Here is a 15,260-nt window from a genome sequence, read left to right as displayed (position 1 = left end):
AAGACAGATTGTTTTAGACACAGAAATTACACAGACCTTTTTGCAAATTCTGAAATTTATAACTCAAGGCTTTCTGTTCTGTTCTTCTTCCTCCTTCGTTCCGTTCATTCTGAGCACAGTTCCGTTGGTGATTCTGGGTGGACCAGTCAGCGAGTGCACGTGGACTGGGGCCAATTTCAGCTGTTTTATCTTGGAGCGTTAGTTCGCAAATCCCGGTTGCACCGGTAGGGGGCGGATACAATTCTTAAGGAGAGTGACCAGTGGCACGACTCAGCCTTATTCTTTTCAATCTGATTTCCAAAGGGTTTTCAACCAAACAGATAAGTTCTATTTTATTTCTGGTTTCCAAACAGAAAGAGTTTTTTCATTTCAAGTTGCAGATTTTTTGGATTCGAATAAACCATAGATCAGATCAATTATCTAATTTTCCAACACCTGCACCTTTGATTATTGCTATACCCACTATTTTTGTTTGAGACTCCAGTATTCAGTTCTGATTATATTTGTTGATCCTTATCAAGCCTTTGCATGCTTGACCTACACTTATAGTAGTATGTTATTATGTACTGAGCTTTTCAGCTGACTGTGGTTTTTAACATTTTCAGACTTTGATCCTCGTGAAGGGAATGCAGAGAGTGACGCTTAGCTTCTGGATCGGCTTAACTTCGAGATTTTGTTTTCTTTGATTCAGTTAGACAGTGAGTATTATGTGAACCTTGTAAAAGATTTTGTTAAATTCCTTTAGTTTAGACTATGCTAGGCCCAGATCTGATATTATTTTATTAGCCTTGTTTACTTGTAGAGCTTGATTTGCAGGTTTACGATGCTATCATTTGCTACGCTGAGGGTGCAGTTTGGGGTGTGACTGTAGGCATTGTCACAAACCCCCACACTCGGTTTCTTCCAGTTAGCTTGTCATAAAGCAAAACGAAAGCAAGAAAAAATTCAATACAGTAACTAAAATATCATGTGAACCTTGTAAAAGATTTTGTTAGATTCCTTTAGTTTAGTCTATGCTAGGCTTAGACATGATATTATTTTGTTAGCCTTGTGTACTTGTAGAGCTTGATTTGCAGGTGTACAACGCTATCATGTCCTACACACCGAGGGTGCAGTTTGGGGTGTGACTGTAGGCATTGTCACAAACCCTCACACTCGGCTTCTTCTAGTTAGCTTGTCATAAAGCAAAACGAAAGCAAGAAAAAATGCAATACAATAACTAAAATAGAGATGTTCTACCATTTTATGCGGAATCGTAAAAACCTCAACCCATAGATTTGAAGGCATCTGATTGATTGCTCTAGTTCAAAGAGGACTTTATGCCTACATCTTTATTATTGCCATTGTGTAAAATAATGGAAGAAGGTGACGGAGAAGGAAGGAAATTAAATGGAAGAAGTGAGATTATCGATGCCGTGTTCTTTTGCCTGTCACGTGAGATGTTTTTGTACAAGGAAATTTGACATAAGGGGGACAAATAAAAGGCATAATATCAGAGGGGTCAAGTGTTTGTTGAAAATGTCCGAAGGGGGTCAAAATTTGGTTTTGAAAATTTTGGATGACGAGAATGCCCCTCTGGCAGAAACTGAGTGAAATGACGTAGAGAAATAAAAAAAGCTTTTAAGTTTTCTCTCTTCTCTCCTCTCGTCGGCGATCTCGACCATCTGTTTTTCGTCCTTTCCTCCTGCGATCTCTACGGCAATCACTCCGGCGATCTCGACGGCGATCTCGACCAAGAGGAAGCACGTATCAAACCTCGCATTTGAAGAAAACCCTACCTGGTACGTCGTTTTCTTCCCTTACTTTATTCAATCTCATTTTTATTTACTTTTTAAAAGGAAAATGAGGTTGAGAGAGATGCAAAAGGGGGGGGAATCATGCAATATGTTTTTAATTTTTTTCAGTTCATATACATGTCAGTTACTGCATTTCCTCCTACAGAGTAAAATAGTTGTAAATGCTTGTAAATGTTGTTTATTGCTGCTAGGGTTTTATGTTTGACATTAATTTGTGAAATGGAGAAACGTTCTGCTGTTTACTTATTCTAGGGTTTTATTATGTACATTAATTTGTGAAATGGAGAGATTGGATTTCATTTCATATATGCGTATCCACCTACAAAGTAAAATAGAGTTGCATGCTACGGTATTTGTTGATGCTAGGGTTTAATTTTTGACGTTAATTTGTGGAATGGAGAAATGCGATTTCGTTTCATGTACATATGTTAATGCTAGGCTTTTAATTTTACAATTTGTGGAGTGGAGAAATGGGATTTCAAAAACACCTTCTTGAAAACCATATAGAGCTCCCCTATATTGGCCTTGAAAACCCTCTTTTGGTACTAGTAACCCCACTTAGGTAGCTGGAAACCCTTTTCTGTGAACTTGGGGACCATGTTGGGCAGTTGATGGCCCCTCTATGGCGACTTCTTCTAGGATTTGATGGACCCTCCAAGTGTACTTCTCCTACCCCATTTGAGGGCCCATAATCCATTCTCTAATACCATGCATAGCTCCCCTCTATTGCCCTTGAGAAGACCCCTTAGGTACTAATAACCCATTTTTTGTAGCTGAAAACCCATGACTTTGAACTTGACGACCATCTTCTAGATTTGATGGACCCTCCAAGGGTACTTCTTCTACCCCATTTGAGGGCCCATAATCCCTTCTCTAATACCATGCATAGCTCCCCTCTATTGCCCTTGAGAAGCCCTCCTTAGGTACTAATAACCCCTTTTTGTAGCTGAAAACCCATGACTTTCAACTTCAGGACTTTCTTCTGGATTTGATGGACCCTCCAAGGGTACTTCTTCTACCCCATTTGAGTGCCTATAATCCCTTCTCTAATACCATGCATAGCTCCCCTCGGTTGCCCTTGAGAAGCCCCCCTTAGGTACTAATAACCCCTTCTTTGTAGCTGAAAACCCATGCCTTTCAACTTGAGCACCATCTTTGGATTTGCTGCACCCTCCAAGGGTACTTCTCCTACCCCATTTGAGGGCCCATAATCCCTTCTCTAATACCATCAATAGGTCCCCTCTATTGGCCTTGAGAAGCCCCCCTTAGGTACTAGTAACCCCTTTTTTGTAGCTGAAAACCCATGACTTTGAACTTCAGGACCATCTTCTGGATTTGATGGACCCTCCAAGGGTACTTCTTCTACCCCATTTGAGGGCCCATAATCCCTTATCTAATACCATGCATAGCTCCCCTCTATTTCCCTTGAGAAGCCCCCCTTAGGTACTAATAACCCCTTTTTTGTAGCTGAAAACCCATGACTTTCAACTTCAGGACTTTCTTCTGGATTTGATGGACCCTCCAAGGGTACTTCTTCTACCCCATTTGAGTGCCCATAATCCTTTCTCTAATACCATGCATAGCTCCCCTCAGTTGCCCTTGAGAAGCCCCACTTAGGTACTAGTAACCCCTTTTTTATAGCTGAAAACCCATGACTTTGAACTTCAGGACCATCTTCTGGATTTGATGGACCCTCCAATGGTACTTCTTCTACCCCATTTGAGGGCCCATAATCCCTTCTCTAATACCATCCATAGGTCCCCTCTGTTGCCCTTGAGAAGCCCCCCTTACGTACTAATAACCCATTTTTTGTAGCTGAAAACCCATGCCTTTAAACTTGATGACCTTCTTCTGGATTTGATGGACCCTCCAAGGGTACTTCTCCTACCCCATTTGAGGGCCCATAATCCCTTCTCTAATACCATTCATAGCTCCCCTCTATTGCCCTTGAGAAGCCCCCTTACGTACTAATAACCCCTTTTTCTAGCTGAAAACCCATGCCTTTGAACTTCAGGATCTTCTTCTGCATTTGATGGACCCTCTAAGGGTACTTCTCCTACCCCATTTGAGGGCTCATAATCCCTTTTCTAATACTATGCATAGCTCCCCTTTATTGCCCTTGAGAAGCCTCCCTTAGGTACTAATAACCCCTTGTTTGTAGCTGAAAACCCATGGCTTTGAACTTCAGGACCTTCTTCTGGATTTGATGGACCCTCCAAGGGTACTTCTCCTACTCCATTTGAGGGCCCATAATCCCTTCTCTAATACCATGCATAGCTCCCCTCTGTTGCCCTTGAGAAGCCTCCCTTAGGTACTAATAACCCCTTTTTTGTAGCTGAAAACCCATGCCTTTGAACTTCAGGATCTTCTTCTGCATTTGATGGACCCTCCAAGGGTACTTCTCCTACCCCATTTGAGGGCCCATAATCCCTTCTCTAATACCATCCATAGCTCCCCTCTATTGCCCTTGAGAAGCCCCCCTTACGTATTTATAACCCCTTTTTTGTAGCTGAAAACACATGCCTTTGAACTTGAGGACCTTCTTCTGGATTTGATGGACCCTCCGAGGGTACTTCTTCTACCCCATTTGAGGGCCCATAATCCCTTCTCTAATACCATGCATAGCTCCCTTCTATTGCCCTTGAGAAGCCTCCCTTAGGTACTAATAACCCCTTTTTTGTAGCTGAAAACCCATGCCTTTGAACTTTAGGACATTCTTCTGCATTTATGCTAGGTTTTATTTTTTACGTTAATTTTTGGAATGGAGAAATGCGATTTCAGTTCATGTACATATCAGTTACCGCATTTCCACCTACGGAGTAAAATAAATGCAATTGGTCGTCTGCTATTTGTTTATGCTAGGCTTTTATTTTTACAATTTGTGGAGTGGAGAAATGGGTTTTCAAAAACACCTTCTTCAATACCATGTAGAGGGCACAGTTTATAGTTGATGGGCCTTCTTTAATACCATGTGGAGACCCATGTTCATTGTTGAAGCAGTCATGGTTCACTTGTTTTATCTTCGATTTCATTTATTAAATTATTGGTCCAATGGTGGTCATTGAATTCCAATAGCTAGTACTTATCTGCTTTGTTTCTCAAAAGGTCTGATGCTATGAGTTTTTTTTTAAATGCATGTGAGCTAATACTCGCCTGATGCCCATGTGGATGAGAATTTTAACAGACCTCCTAATCTGTTTTGGGGGTTTGTCCTTGTTGTTGTGCTTTCAGAAAATTCATATAGAACACTGATCGTTGCACTTATTGGTTAGCTCTTTTGTTTCTTGTTTGCTTTGCTTCATATCTAAGAAGCCAGACCTTAGAGGTTACAGACATGATACATATTTTCAGGTAAGTATGAGAATTGTAATAATTGTTGGTTTGCTTGCTAGCTTTTCTTCATAATAGTACTGATTGGGAATATGAGTTTATGCTATGGGTTGGATTTTATTGATTTTCTTGGTAATTTATTTTAGAGATGATGAGGACGAGAATTTTAATGATTGTCAATATAACTGAGTTTTTGGGTTATGAATTGATCTCGGTGATTTTGATTTGGTTGTTCATTGTTATACAGTTTTTATCCGGTCAGGAGCCATTCAAAGCCTTGAAAGATGGTGATGCGAAAAAGTGATAGAGTGAAAGTAACAAAGCCTCCAACAAGGACAGAAAGGAGTTTAGAAGGGGAGGAGACGAAAACTGCAGCTGTGAAGAAGAGAGTAACAGATGTAAGTGTGTATGTTGTTAATTGTATCAATCATAGTAAGTTAATTCATTTACCACATATATTTTGGCGATGTAATTTGTTTTGTAAGCTCCATACGTCCCAGCACGATGTTCTCCAGCTTCTTTCAAATCGGCAATGGACAGGATAAAGTTCAAGCCAGTCCATTTTCATGCCATAGAAAAGACTCCTTTCCGACATCTGTTTGGCATGGAGGACATTATCATGCACAAGCCTCTCATAAGAGCTATCCACGATAAGTGGACTCCTGGCACTAACACGTTCACGTTAGGGAGTATAAATGTCCCCTTCCTTCCAAGAGATGTGGCATTGGCATTAGGACTGCCACTTAGTGGAGAGCGAATGAACGTGGTGAGGGTTCTGTCATTCGACAGGACAAACCCGCAACCTAAAGTGCCTGGCTGGCCATTTCCAGAGGCCAACGTCAAGGCATCGGTTATTGAGAATGAAATTACAGCATTAGTTAGAGAACGCAATAAAGTTTCGATAGAGAAGACAGTGAAATATGTTCTCCTGCATCTTTTTGCCTCTGTCATTTTCACAAAAAGCGCACATTGAGCTGACGAGCTCTTCTGGCCCTACATCGACGACATAGGAAACATTGGCAACTATAACTGGGCGATGGCAGTGTATGACTGGCTCGTAGATTACCTAGACAGAGTCAGCAAGTGTGGCAGGTACCTTGGTGGCTGCTCGTTGGTAATTCAGGTAATTTGGACTCATGACATTTAATATTCTAACCGTGATGTTTATAGTTTGATTAACATGGTGTTTCGTATGTATGCAGGTATGGTTATACGAGCATACCACATTTTGGATTCCCACCAATCCAACTGCTCGTCCACGTGTCCTTAAATGGGACTGGAAAGCAAACGAATCAAAGACATATCGATTAGTAGAGCAGAAGCAGATAAAGAAATCGGAGGTGAGATATGAAAAATTTGTTAACGTATATATCAATACTAGTATCTTGATAACTGACTATGTTTTCCAAAAATTCAGGTGGTGGTGACATTGAAAGTATCTCTGTTAGAGAAGTCACAGTACCTACAGGATGAGGTAATGCAGTCGAGCAGGACTATGTTGCCTACGTTATTTTATTTTACTTTTTGATTTTTTAAATTTGATCATTGACTGTCATGTTTAAACATTAGGATGTTGAGGAGACAATGGAAGCCGATAAGGAACAGTTGGAATCCGAGGGGATAGTTTTGGGAGTAGAAAGTGAAATGGAGAAAGAAAGTAGTGAAGATGAGTCGAAGCATATAAAAATTTTGGCGAGAGAGAGAGATGTAGTTGATAGACAGTGGCAGATGATTAGAGCAGCATGGGAAGAAATAAGAAAAAGAGAGGAAGATGTTGGAAAAAGAGAGGAAGATGTCAGAAAGAAAGAGGAGGATTTGAAAAAAGGATGGGAGCGTATGCGGAGAACAAATGAAGGGACTAGGGGAAGAATGGAGGGGGTTGAGGTGGAGGGGGTTGAGGAGGAGAGGAAGGGCGAAAATGCATCTCAAGGTGCACGATTATTTTCGCAGCTGTGCGAGGATTGGACGGATTTAGCTGACCTTGGATGTGACATGGATGCAGCCGCCACCCTAATAGATGTATCGGCTCAGAACCCCAAGTCACATGAAGAAATATTCGGCACCACAGACGGGGTGATCCTTAACCCTTTACAACGATTGTTCGAAATGGAGGTGACCAAGGAAGAGGCACCATCTACTGAAGTTGATATGAAAGTGAGTGGTCTAAGGGATGAGATGGTGGATTCCGAATTAGGGAGCATTGTGAGGGGTGTGAAGATGGATGGAAGGAGTAGGAAACCTGGGAGAGCCAGAAAAAGCCCCTACTATTCAGGGAAGACCCGAAAGAGGAGGCAGAAGGAAGGGAAGAAACAGGGGGAGGACCCCAACATACCTAAACCACCGCCCAAGAAGAAAGGGGATGACGGGAAGATGCGTAAGGGAAGGAGAACAGCTCTGATAGAGAGACTTCTAAAGCATGAAAAAAGGCAAGTAGATGTGAATTATATTATACCATGATTTAAGTTGATCAGAATTGAAATTATTAACTAACAATTTAATACAATTTTGCAGTGATATCCTCATGGAAACGGATGATGTACACCTAATAGCTGAAGACCTACAACAGCTTTGGAATGTCAGACAATACCTGACTGGCACTGTAAGTGTCATTTTTTATCATTAATTTCTACATTACTGTAGGTAATAATGTACATCTGACATTTACTTCTCTTCCTTGAAGATTGTCGATATATATGGGAAGCACGTGCAGTCCTCCAACAACGATGGGTTAGCAGATCCTACAATGGGGGGAATTGTCTTCGTTCCATCGGTGGTACATGTAAGTGTAATTTCTATCATCCCACATTGAGGTTTATATAAGATTTTATCTGTAGTATCCCATTGAATTCCTTTTTTTATAGGGAACTCTGACTGCAGTGGGGACCGAAGTCACTGAGGAGCTGAGGGTAGAAAAGTGGAAGACAGCGAAGGACGCTCTGCACAGTAGACTTATAAACCACCACCTCGAAGCAGTAAAAATGGTACTATTACCATTATGTGAAGACAACCATTGGGTTCTCCTCATTGTCGATATGGTCAACAAAATCTTCCACGAATGCAATTCCTGTAAAGGAATGGAGTTCCAGGAAAGAGCAGGATTGACCGTAAGTGGGTTAGCATCTTTAATGTTTTCCTACTTATAAATCTATACGTATAACACTTATGTTTCCTAAACCTGTCAATGTTAACCACTTGCAGGTTGCGTTGTTGAAGGAGTACTTAAAGGAAAGGGCTGTGATATAGACCACTTTCAATATGCGCAGATGGAAAATTTCCCACAACAGGCCAATGGGTCAGTATATTAGTATATTTAAATGTTTATTTTTCTAGGCTATGATTTTGATTCGCTCAATACAAGCGTTGTTATGCAGGTTCGACTGTGGTTTGTTCGTGCTTAAAGCGATTGACCATCTGTATGCAAATGATCCATTTACTTTCAGCAAGTCTGACATTCCCGCTTATCGGCTGCAGCTGTGCGAAAGATTCTTGCGCGGAGAGTTTGGGGACTGTGGCGATTTCCTTAAGGGGGATATATGACTGAAAAATGAAGAACATCTCTTCAAGTTCTGATGGATGTTGTACACATGGTGGACATTGATGGTCTTTCCAGTGAAGTTTTCTGTCTATTTGTAAGCAAAATGGGGTAAAATGGGCTAAATTTATTTGTAATTGTTGGGCGCATATGTGTAGGACAGAAAGCAGGGTGTAGAGACATAGAGGGAGGGTTTGTTTGTATCTCAGCATACTGACAACTATGTATTTGTAATTAAAAATCAAGTTTTGTCAACTGATGGTCGTTGTGGCATTGGGTTCATTGCGAAATATGGTAAAGGACTTTGAAATTTATCAAATATTTCTTCATAAAGTTTTGGGGGAATTTATATTTGTATTGGATAGAAATATGATTTATTTGTATTGAATTGTGGTTATTTTCTGTAGTTTTAATTTATTTTCATCGTCATAGTTGGCAGTGGGAGCCCTATTTTTTCTGATTTTCCGGGTATTTATATTTTTATTGTAGGTGAAAATGTTAGGACATTGTCTGATAGAGCCCCAAATTGCACGTTGTTCGTACTTTTGAGGAAGAAAAATCTCCCTGCGAGATTGGTGGGAAAATAAGTTATCCCTCTTGAAAAAATATTTCCGGTTTTGTTTGGTTGGTTTAACTGTTGGGAAGAAAATAAATCTTCCGCAAACTTCTTCATAAATTTAACACCATTTATGACAACAGCCACCCCCTTCTCTCCAAATGGATTGTCCACCCCACAGCATAGGAAGATCCATAACGTCCATTTCATGGGCCACAATTTAAATCGGTTCTATGGCAAAAGACAATTCATGCATTTAGATAATGTTTTGTACTTCCTATGTGCTCCTGTGAAAAAAAAAAAAATTTGACATTCTCGGAGCTCCAACAATTTGTCTCGGATCTCCGAGAATATTGGCAGATGGAACCTGGACATATTGCCGGAGTTCCGACCAAAATTTTCGGAACTCCGAGATTTCACCCAGCAAACCTCGGAGCTCCGACCAAAAATCTCGGATCTCCGAGATTCGGTCCAGTAGGAATAATTTCCATCCGTCCCATCTCGGAACTCCGACAATATGTCTCGGATCTCCGAGAATATTGGCAGAAGGAACCTGGAAAATTTGTCGGAGTTCCGAGACAAATTTTTGGAACTCCGAGATTTCACCCAGCTAACCTCGGAGCTCCGAGAAAAAATCTCGGAACTCCGAGATTCGGTCCAGAAGGAATAAATGTATTCCGTCTCTTCTCGGAACTCCGAATCAATATCCCGGAACTCCGAGATTCGAACCGTCAGGAAGTCGGAATTCCGAGCCCATTTCTCGGAACTCCGACAATGAGTCCAGTAGAATTGAACGAAATTCCTCTATTCTCGGAACTCCGACAATATGTGTCGGAGCTCCGAGATCCGGCCAGCAACGTTATAACCGTCCAGGTTCGTTTTTTTAACTATTTTCTCCTCTTTCCCTCTTTCCCTCTTTCCCTCTTCCTTCCACTTCCCTTCAAACCCTAACTCCATTTTTCGTTTTCTCTGTCATTTTCTCCCTACATCATCCTCCAAAAGCCTCATCTCCCTTCCAAATCCCTCTCTTCTTCCTAAAACCCTACCATTTCACCCATTTTTCATTTTTTCTTTCTTTCCTTCTCTAAGTCTCCTGTTTTCCGCCATTTTTGGGGTATTCCTCATTTATTTTACATATTCCTTTTCTCTCCACCCACATTTTCCCTCACCATGTCTCCTAGGACCAAAAATCTCAACATCGGAGGCTCCTCCCAAGTTCAAGACCCCGAATACGTTCCTGAAGTACTTCCCATGGAAGAAGGGCCTTCACGGAAGAAGGCGAAGGCGAAGGCTATGGCTGCCGAGGTTGTGCCCAAGTCCTATTTCACTGGGGATAAGGCCAAGAAACTCTGGGACGACGTCGGCACTAGGCGCGTCCTGACCGGTAGGTACATTGATCCCCCTGTCCTTGAAAATTTTGATTTAAAGGCCAAATTTGATGCTCTTCATTGGACACCCATCCTTCACATGAACGAACCTGTTTACCCTCGATTGGTGCGTCTCTTCTATGCCAATCTCACCATTTCCTCTTCCTTCTTCAAAATCGAATCTAAGGTCAAGAAAACTGTCATCAAACTCACCTATCAGACTTTTGCCACAGTATTTGGGATTAGCCATGAGGGCCTCTTACACTATTTTTGGCCGGACGATGGGACGCATGAACTTGATGATATTGATCATGACACTGTCTATGGTCGGATAACACGGCGCTACCACCCTAATATGCCCGTACAATCTGCCGACCTCATTCCGGTTGCGTGCGTGCTCCATAACTTCATGTACCACATCTTCATACCTCGTGGTGGGATGCGTGAAGCCCTAAAACCCTTAGAGTCTGCGATTTCGACTCGCTTCCACACCATGACTTCCCACTTTGATGACCAGTGGGCCGCCTATTATCGCTACATCTCCAGTGGTCAGTGGGGCCAGGCGCCGGGCAGTTCTTCTCATCACCCATCGCCTCCTTCGGAGCAGTAGATGGCTCTAGTTCTCTGATGATGGATCCTGTCTTGTTCAGATTTCTTTTTATATTAGCGTTATCTATATGTTTCTATAGTGTTTGGATTATCAGTTGGTTGTATGGATCATATTTAGGTAGTTGCTTGGATAGTCAGTTGGATCTTTTTGGGATGTATTCCATTTTATATAATTCTGTCACTGTTATGATGTGTCGTGGATGCTATGTCCTTTGAGTGGTTGTATGCACTTTCATTGGCTCACACCTACTCTCTTTCCTTTTGTTCCACCTTTTTTGGTGATGACAAAAGGGGGAGAATATTTGAGCTCCCAAGTCATAATAATATGCATATATTAAGGGGGAGTAAAGCTCTATGCTCCATTTTTTTGGGACATCAATGCCCTTCAAACGAACAAAAAGGTCAATAAATATAGGTTGCAAAATGACAAACTTTTTTTGGCCCTTTCTTACTAGCAGGGAAAAGCTTTTTGCAAACTTTTTTGTAAAATGACAAACTTTTTGCAAAATGAACAAAAAGGTCAATAATATGCATATATATATATATATATACAACAAATTTAATTTTCCAGTTCTTGAATTTTCTTACCAGCAGGGAAAAGCTTATTTTAACAATGCTTGCAAGGTAGATCTCATTCGAGCTTCAGAAAACTGGGCAGTCTTCAACTATGACAACCCATTCCACCTTAAGAAAACAGGGTTTCCCTCAAAAAATTACAGCATACCAGTAATTACAGTATACCATTAATTACAGTATAACAAAGAATACAGTATTCCACCTTCAAAAAATTGGGTTTCCCTCATAAAACTGGGCAGCCTTCAACTATGCACACCACTAATTACAGTATACCATTAATTACAGTATAACAAAAAATAGAGTATTCCACCTTCAGAAAATTGGGTTTTCCTCAGAAAACTTGCCAGCCTTCAACTATGCACACCACTAATTACAGTATACCAAAAAAGGGTTTCCCTCAAAAAATTATTATATACAGCAACTAATTACTGTGCACACTTTCAATTAATCCACTTCTCCTCCTTCATCCAACTGGAGCCTCCAATGCATTCTCCGCGGAATAATTACGTGAAAAAAGGAGCTGCACAAGGTACACCCGACCTACAACACCACCACCACACCGAATAAGTATGGAATCGGGGATGTTCTATACTACTTATTGACCTCAATATATTACGTATCATGTACCTATTGAAAACGGGGGCAGAGGGTCCAATGGCAGATTCATCAGGGAGTTGTCTCTCCATGGGAGGTTCTCTGCAAGTCCTTTTGTTGTGGCCTAGTTTTCCACATATCGTACATTTGCGATGCACTCCACTCTGCAATTCGCGGTCAGATCTTCTCGTTCGCGGCCGTCCAGGTGGTCTTTTCGCTATTGGAGGTAATACAGTCTGCAGAGGTTCTGGAGGCAGTTCCCAATGAGTGCGATCTACTGTAGGGTGAAGCACCTCACAGTACGTTTCCCGATACATCTCTATACGAAACCATTTATGGCAATAATCGTACTCATCAAAATCTGTGATGGCAATGGCTGCCATGGCATGTCCGCACGGAAGCCCAAGCGTTTGGAACTCATGACATGTACAGGTTTGTTGCAGCAAGTTTACGACATCATGATGATCACGGGACCTTACTTCAAATTCGTGCACACCTACTCGATAAGCAGTATATCCGCGACCCTGTTCCCTGGCCAGTCCCAAATGTTTTTCTGCATAATGCGTGCACTTTGTTTCCCATTGAAGCCCCATCGCTTGACGTTTCTGTATGTATTCGGAGCTCTTAAAACGAGTCAGCTCCACCGCAGCTGCAATCGGCAATTTTCTGGCATCCTTTAGCACTGCATTGTAACACTCCGATCTATTGGTGGTCAACACATCATATCTTTCCCCCTTGAAGTAGAAACTAGCCCAGTTTTCCTTCGGAATAGCGGCTATCCAGTTGTGTGCATTTTCATTCCTCGCCTTAATTTTTTCCATTGTGTCTATGAAAACACTCTCTCTCAAAGCCCTAGCAGCTCTCCAGAACAATTTCTTAAGTAAAGGGTCTTTGAAGTCGGTGTACAGATTGGCGGCGAGGTGACGCATGCAGTAGCTATGGTTTGCAATAGGCATTACTTTAGGCACTGCTTGCATCAACCCCTTTTGTCGTTCGAAGAACAGGGTCAATGCGCCTATCCCCTCAGGCAATACGTGCCGCTTCACCAAATAGAGGAACCAGCACCAGCTATCTTCGTTCTCAGTCTCGACAACACCAAAAGCTAATAGAACTAATCCGTTGTTCCCGTCTACCCCAACTGCGATCAGTAAGATTCCAAGATACTTTCCACGTAGATGCGTCCCATCGACCAAAACTATCGATCTGAGTGTTCGTTGGAAAGAACGTATGCTGGGACCAAATGCCCAGAATAAGCGAGCAAATTTATCATCTCCCCCTGGACGTAGATCTCTCGCTCGAAAAACACGCATGTAGGTGCCCGGGTTTATTCTCATCATCTCAACTATCAGTGCAGGGAGCAAGCGGTACGAGTCCTCCACATTTCCACACTTTTATTTCAAGGATGATGTTCATCGCAAGGTGTGCTCTACGGTAGGTCATGGTTATACCCCAGTGCGACTTGATGTACTGTCTTATGATCCTTGTCCCCACATCTTCTGGACGGTCAAATAGGGGTAAGCATGTCTCGGCAACCCATGGGGATGTAGCTAGATGATTATCATTGCCCTTTAAGTGAGATGTACATGTATGGTCGCTCATCAACTTCTTCACTAACACATAAGTCATACGGCTAATGCCTGATATACGCCACTTGCAACCTGGTTCCTTGCATACAATGGCATACTTCTTGGGAGTTGACCGTGACTTCTTGAACATGAATCGTTGCCGAATTGCATACTCCTTAACGGCCTTCTTGAACTGCTTCATATTTGGATACATAGCCCCAACAGTTAACTCATCGAACTGAAGATTATCTGCATCTACCTCATCAGCCCCAACATACATGTCGTCTACTTCCAGTGGCCGACTTGTGCCAGCAGGTAGAAATGGCCAACCATTGGCGGTAGGGGGAGCCACTTCTGTTGGCCTAAGATTTTCACCAGAATCTTCGTTCTGATTTTCACTTCCATTATAATTTTCAGGATCATGGGCGGCCTCATCACCCTCCTCATCCTGAACCTCAGCCTCAGCCTCAGCCTCAGCCTCGTCATCATCCTCTGCAGGATCATCATCATTGTCATCTTCAGTTCTAAATTCTTCGAAATCACAACCGAAGACATGAAAATCATCCTCCAAAACGTTAATATGCTCCAACGGCACATCTGCATCATTCCCGGGGACAATGATATCTTCGGAGGTAGGGTTCTCATACATATCGTACGAGAAGTTTTCATTTAGGTCAACTCGTACCCTACACATTTCAACAATATAAAATTAGGATAGTAGATTGAGTACTTCAATATAAATAAAATTGTACAAGACATACCTTGAACTAAATTGTGCCGAGTCACCTCCTATTTCTTATATTAACCAATTCTGTTTCATATTCTCTTTCTAAGTCTACTTCAAAACGAGAGTCGGGAGTGACAGTTACTCGTTCCGATGGATATCTTAGGTGTGGAATCGGTGGAACGAAAGTAGGAGGTATGCATGCATTATGAGAGGGATTTTGAGAGGGAATCGGTGGTACAGAAGTCAAACGTATGGGCAGGTTATGAGAGGGATTTTGAGGTGAAAAGGAAGTAGAAGGTATGACATTGTTTGTGGGCAGAATTGAAGAATAAGATTAATTTAGGCCATTGTTAATTTTTGTTATGTATAGCATCACAGAGTTGAAATTATCTTTCTCAAGCACCTTAACCAACGATTGGAAGATTTTATCGCTATCGACGTCGATTAGAGTGCTTCTATATGGATCAACAACATATCGACATTTGATGGATAGTGACACCCGTCCTCCAATACTCCCAATTCGACTGTAGATTAGAGCCTCCAATTCTTTAAGATTCATTCGGGGACTTACCAATAACAATTTCTTACTCCCACCAACATATTCCCAA

General features: G+C 41.8%; 2 protein-coding genes across 2 annotated transcripts; one reads left to right on the top strand and one right to left on the bottom strand.

Annotated features, from left to right (window-relative positions):
- Window positions 1-7,087: 7,087 nt before the first annotated feature.
- On the top strand, window positions 7,088-8,310 carry LOC143890171 (uncharacterized). Its single transcript, XM_077394747.1, has 4 exons — window positions 7,088-7,552; window positions 7,638-7,725; window positions 7,807-7,905; window positions 7,988-8,310. The coding sequence occupies exons 1-4, from the start codon at window positions 7,119-7,121 to the stop codon at window positions 8,267-8,269; spliced, it is 903 nt and encodes a 300-aa protein (XP_077250862.1). The 5' UTR covers window positions 7,088-7,118; the 3' UTR covers window positions 8,270-8,310.
- A 3,959-nt stretch (window positions 8,311-12,269) lies between these two features.
- Window positions 12,270-13,670, bottom strand: LOC143891288 (uncharacterized). Its single transcript, XM_077395900.1, has 2 exons — window positions 13,320-13,670; window positions 12,270-13,166 (listed from the first exon to the last, which is right to left on the bottom strand). Exons 1-2 carry the CDS (start codon window positions 13,668-13,670, stop codon window positions 12,270-12,272), a joined length of 1,248 nt encoding a protein of 415 aa, XP_077252015.1.
- Between the last annotated feature and the right edge of the window lie 1,590 nt (window positions 13,671-15,260).

This window comes from Tasmannia lanceolata, unplaced genomic scaffold (assembly GCF_043159265.1).
Source record: "Tasmannia lanceolata isolate RefF3 unplaced genomic scaffold, GAP_Taslan_0.1 ptg000013l, whole genome shotgun sequence".
NCBI lineage: Eukaryota > Viridiplantae > Streptophyta > Magnoliopsida > Canellales > Winteraceae > Tasmannia > Tasmannia lanceolata.
This window is presented reverse-complemented; position numbering and strand designations above follow the sequence as displayed.

Bases quoted from the DNA above. Each gene is read 5' to 3' on its own strand.
- LOC143890171 (XM_077394747.1), top strand. From the start codon at position 7,119: ATGGATGCAGCCGCCACCCTAATAGATGTATCGGCTCAGAACCCCAAG. The intron at 7,726-7,806 runs GTAAGTGTCATT...TCTTCCTTGAAG, and splicing joins GACAATACCTGACTGGCACT to ATTGTCGATATATATGGGAA. The intron at 7,906-7,987 runs GTAAGTGTAATT...CTTTTTTTATAG, and splicing joins TCGTTCCATCGGTGGTACAT to GGAACTCTGACTGCAGTGGG.
- LOC143891288 (XM_077395900.1), bottom strand. From the start codon at position 13,670: ATGCGTGTTTTTCGAGCGAGAGATCTACGTCCAGGGGGAGATGATAAA. The intron at 13,167-13,319 runs GTAATGCCTATT...GAAAAAATTAAG, and splicing joins TGATGCAAGCAGTGCCTAAA to GCGAGGAATGAAAATGCACA.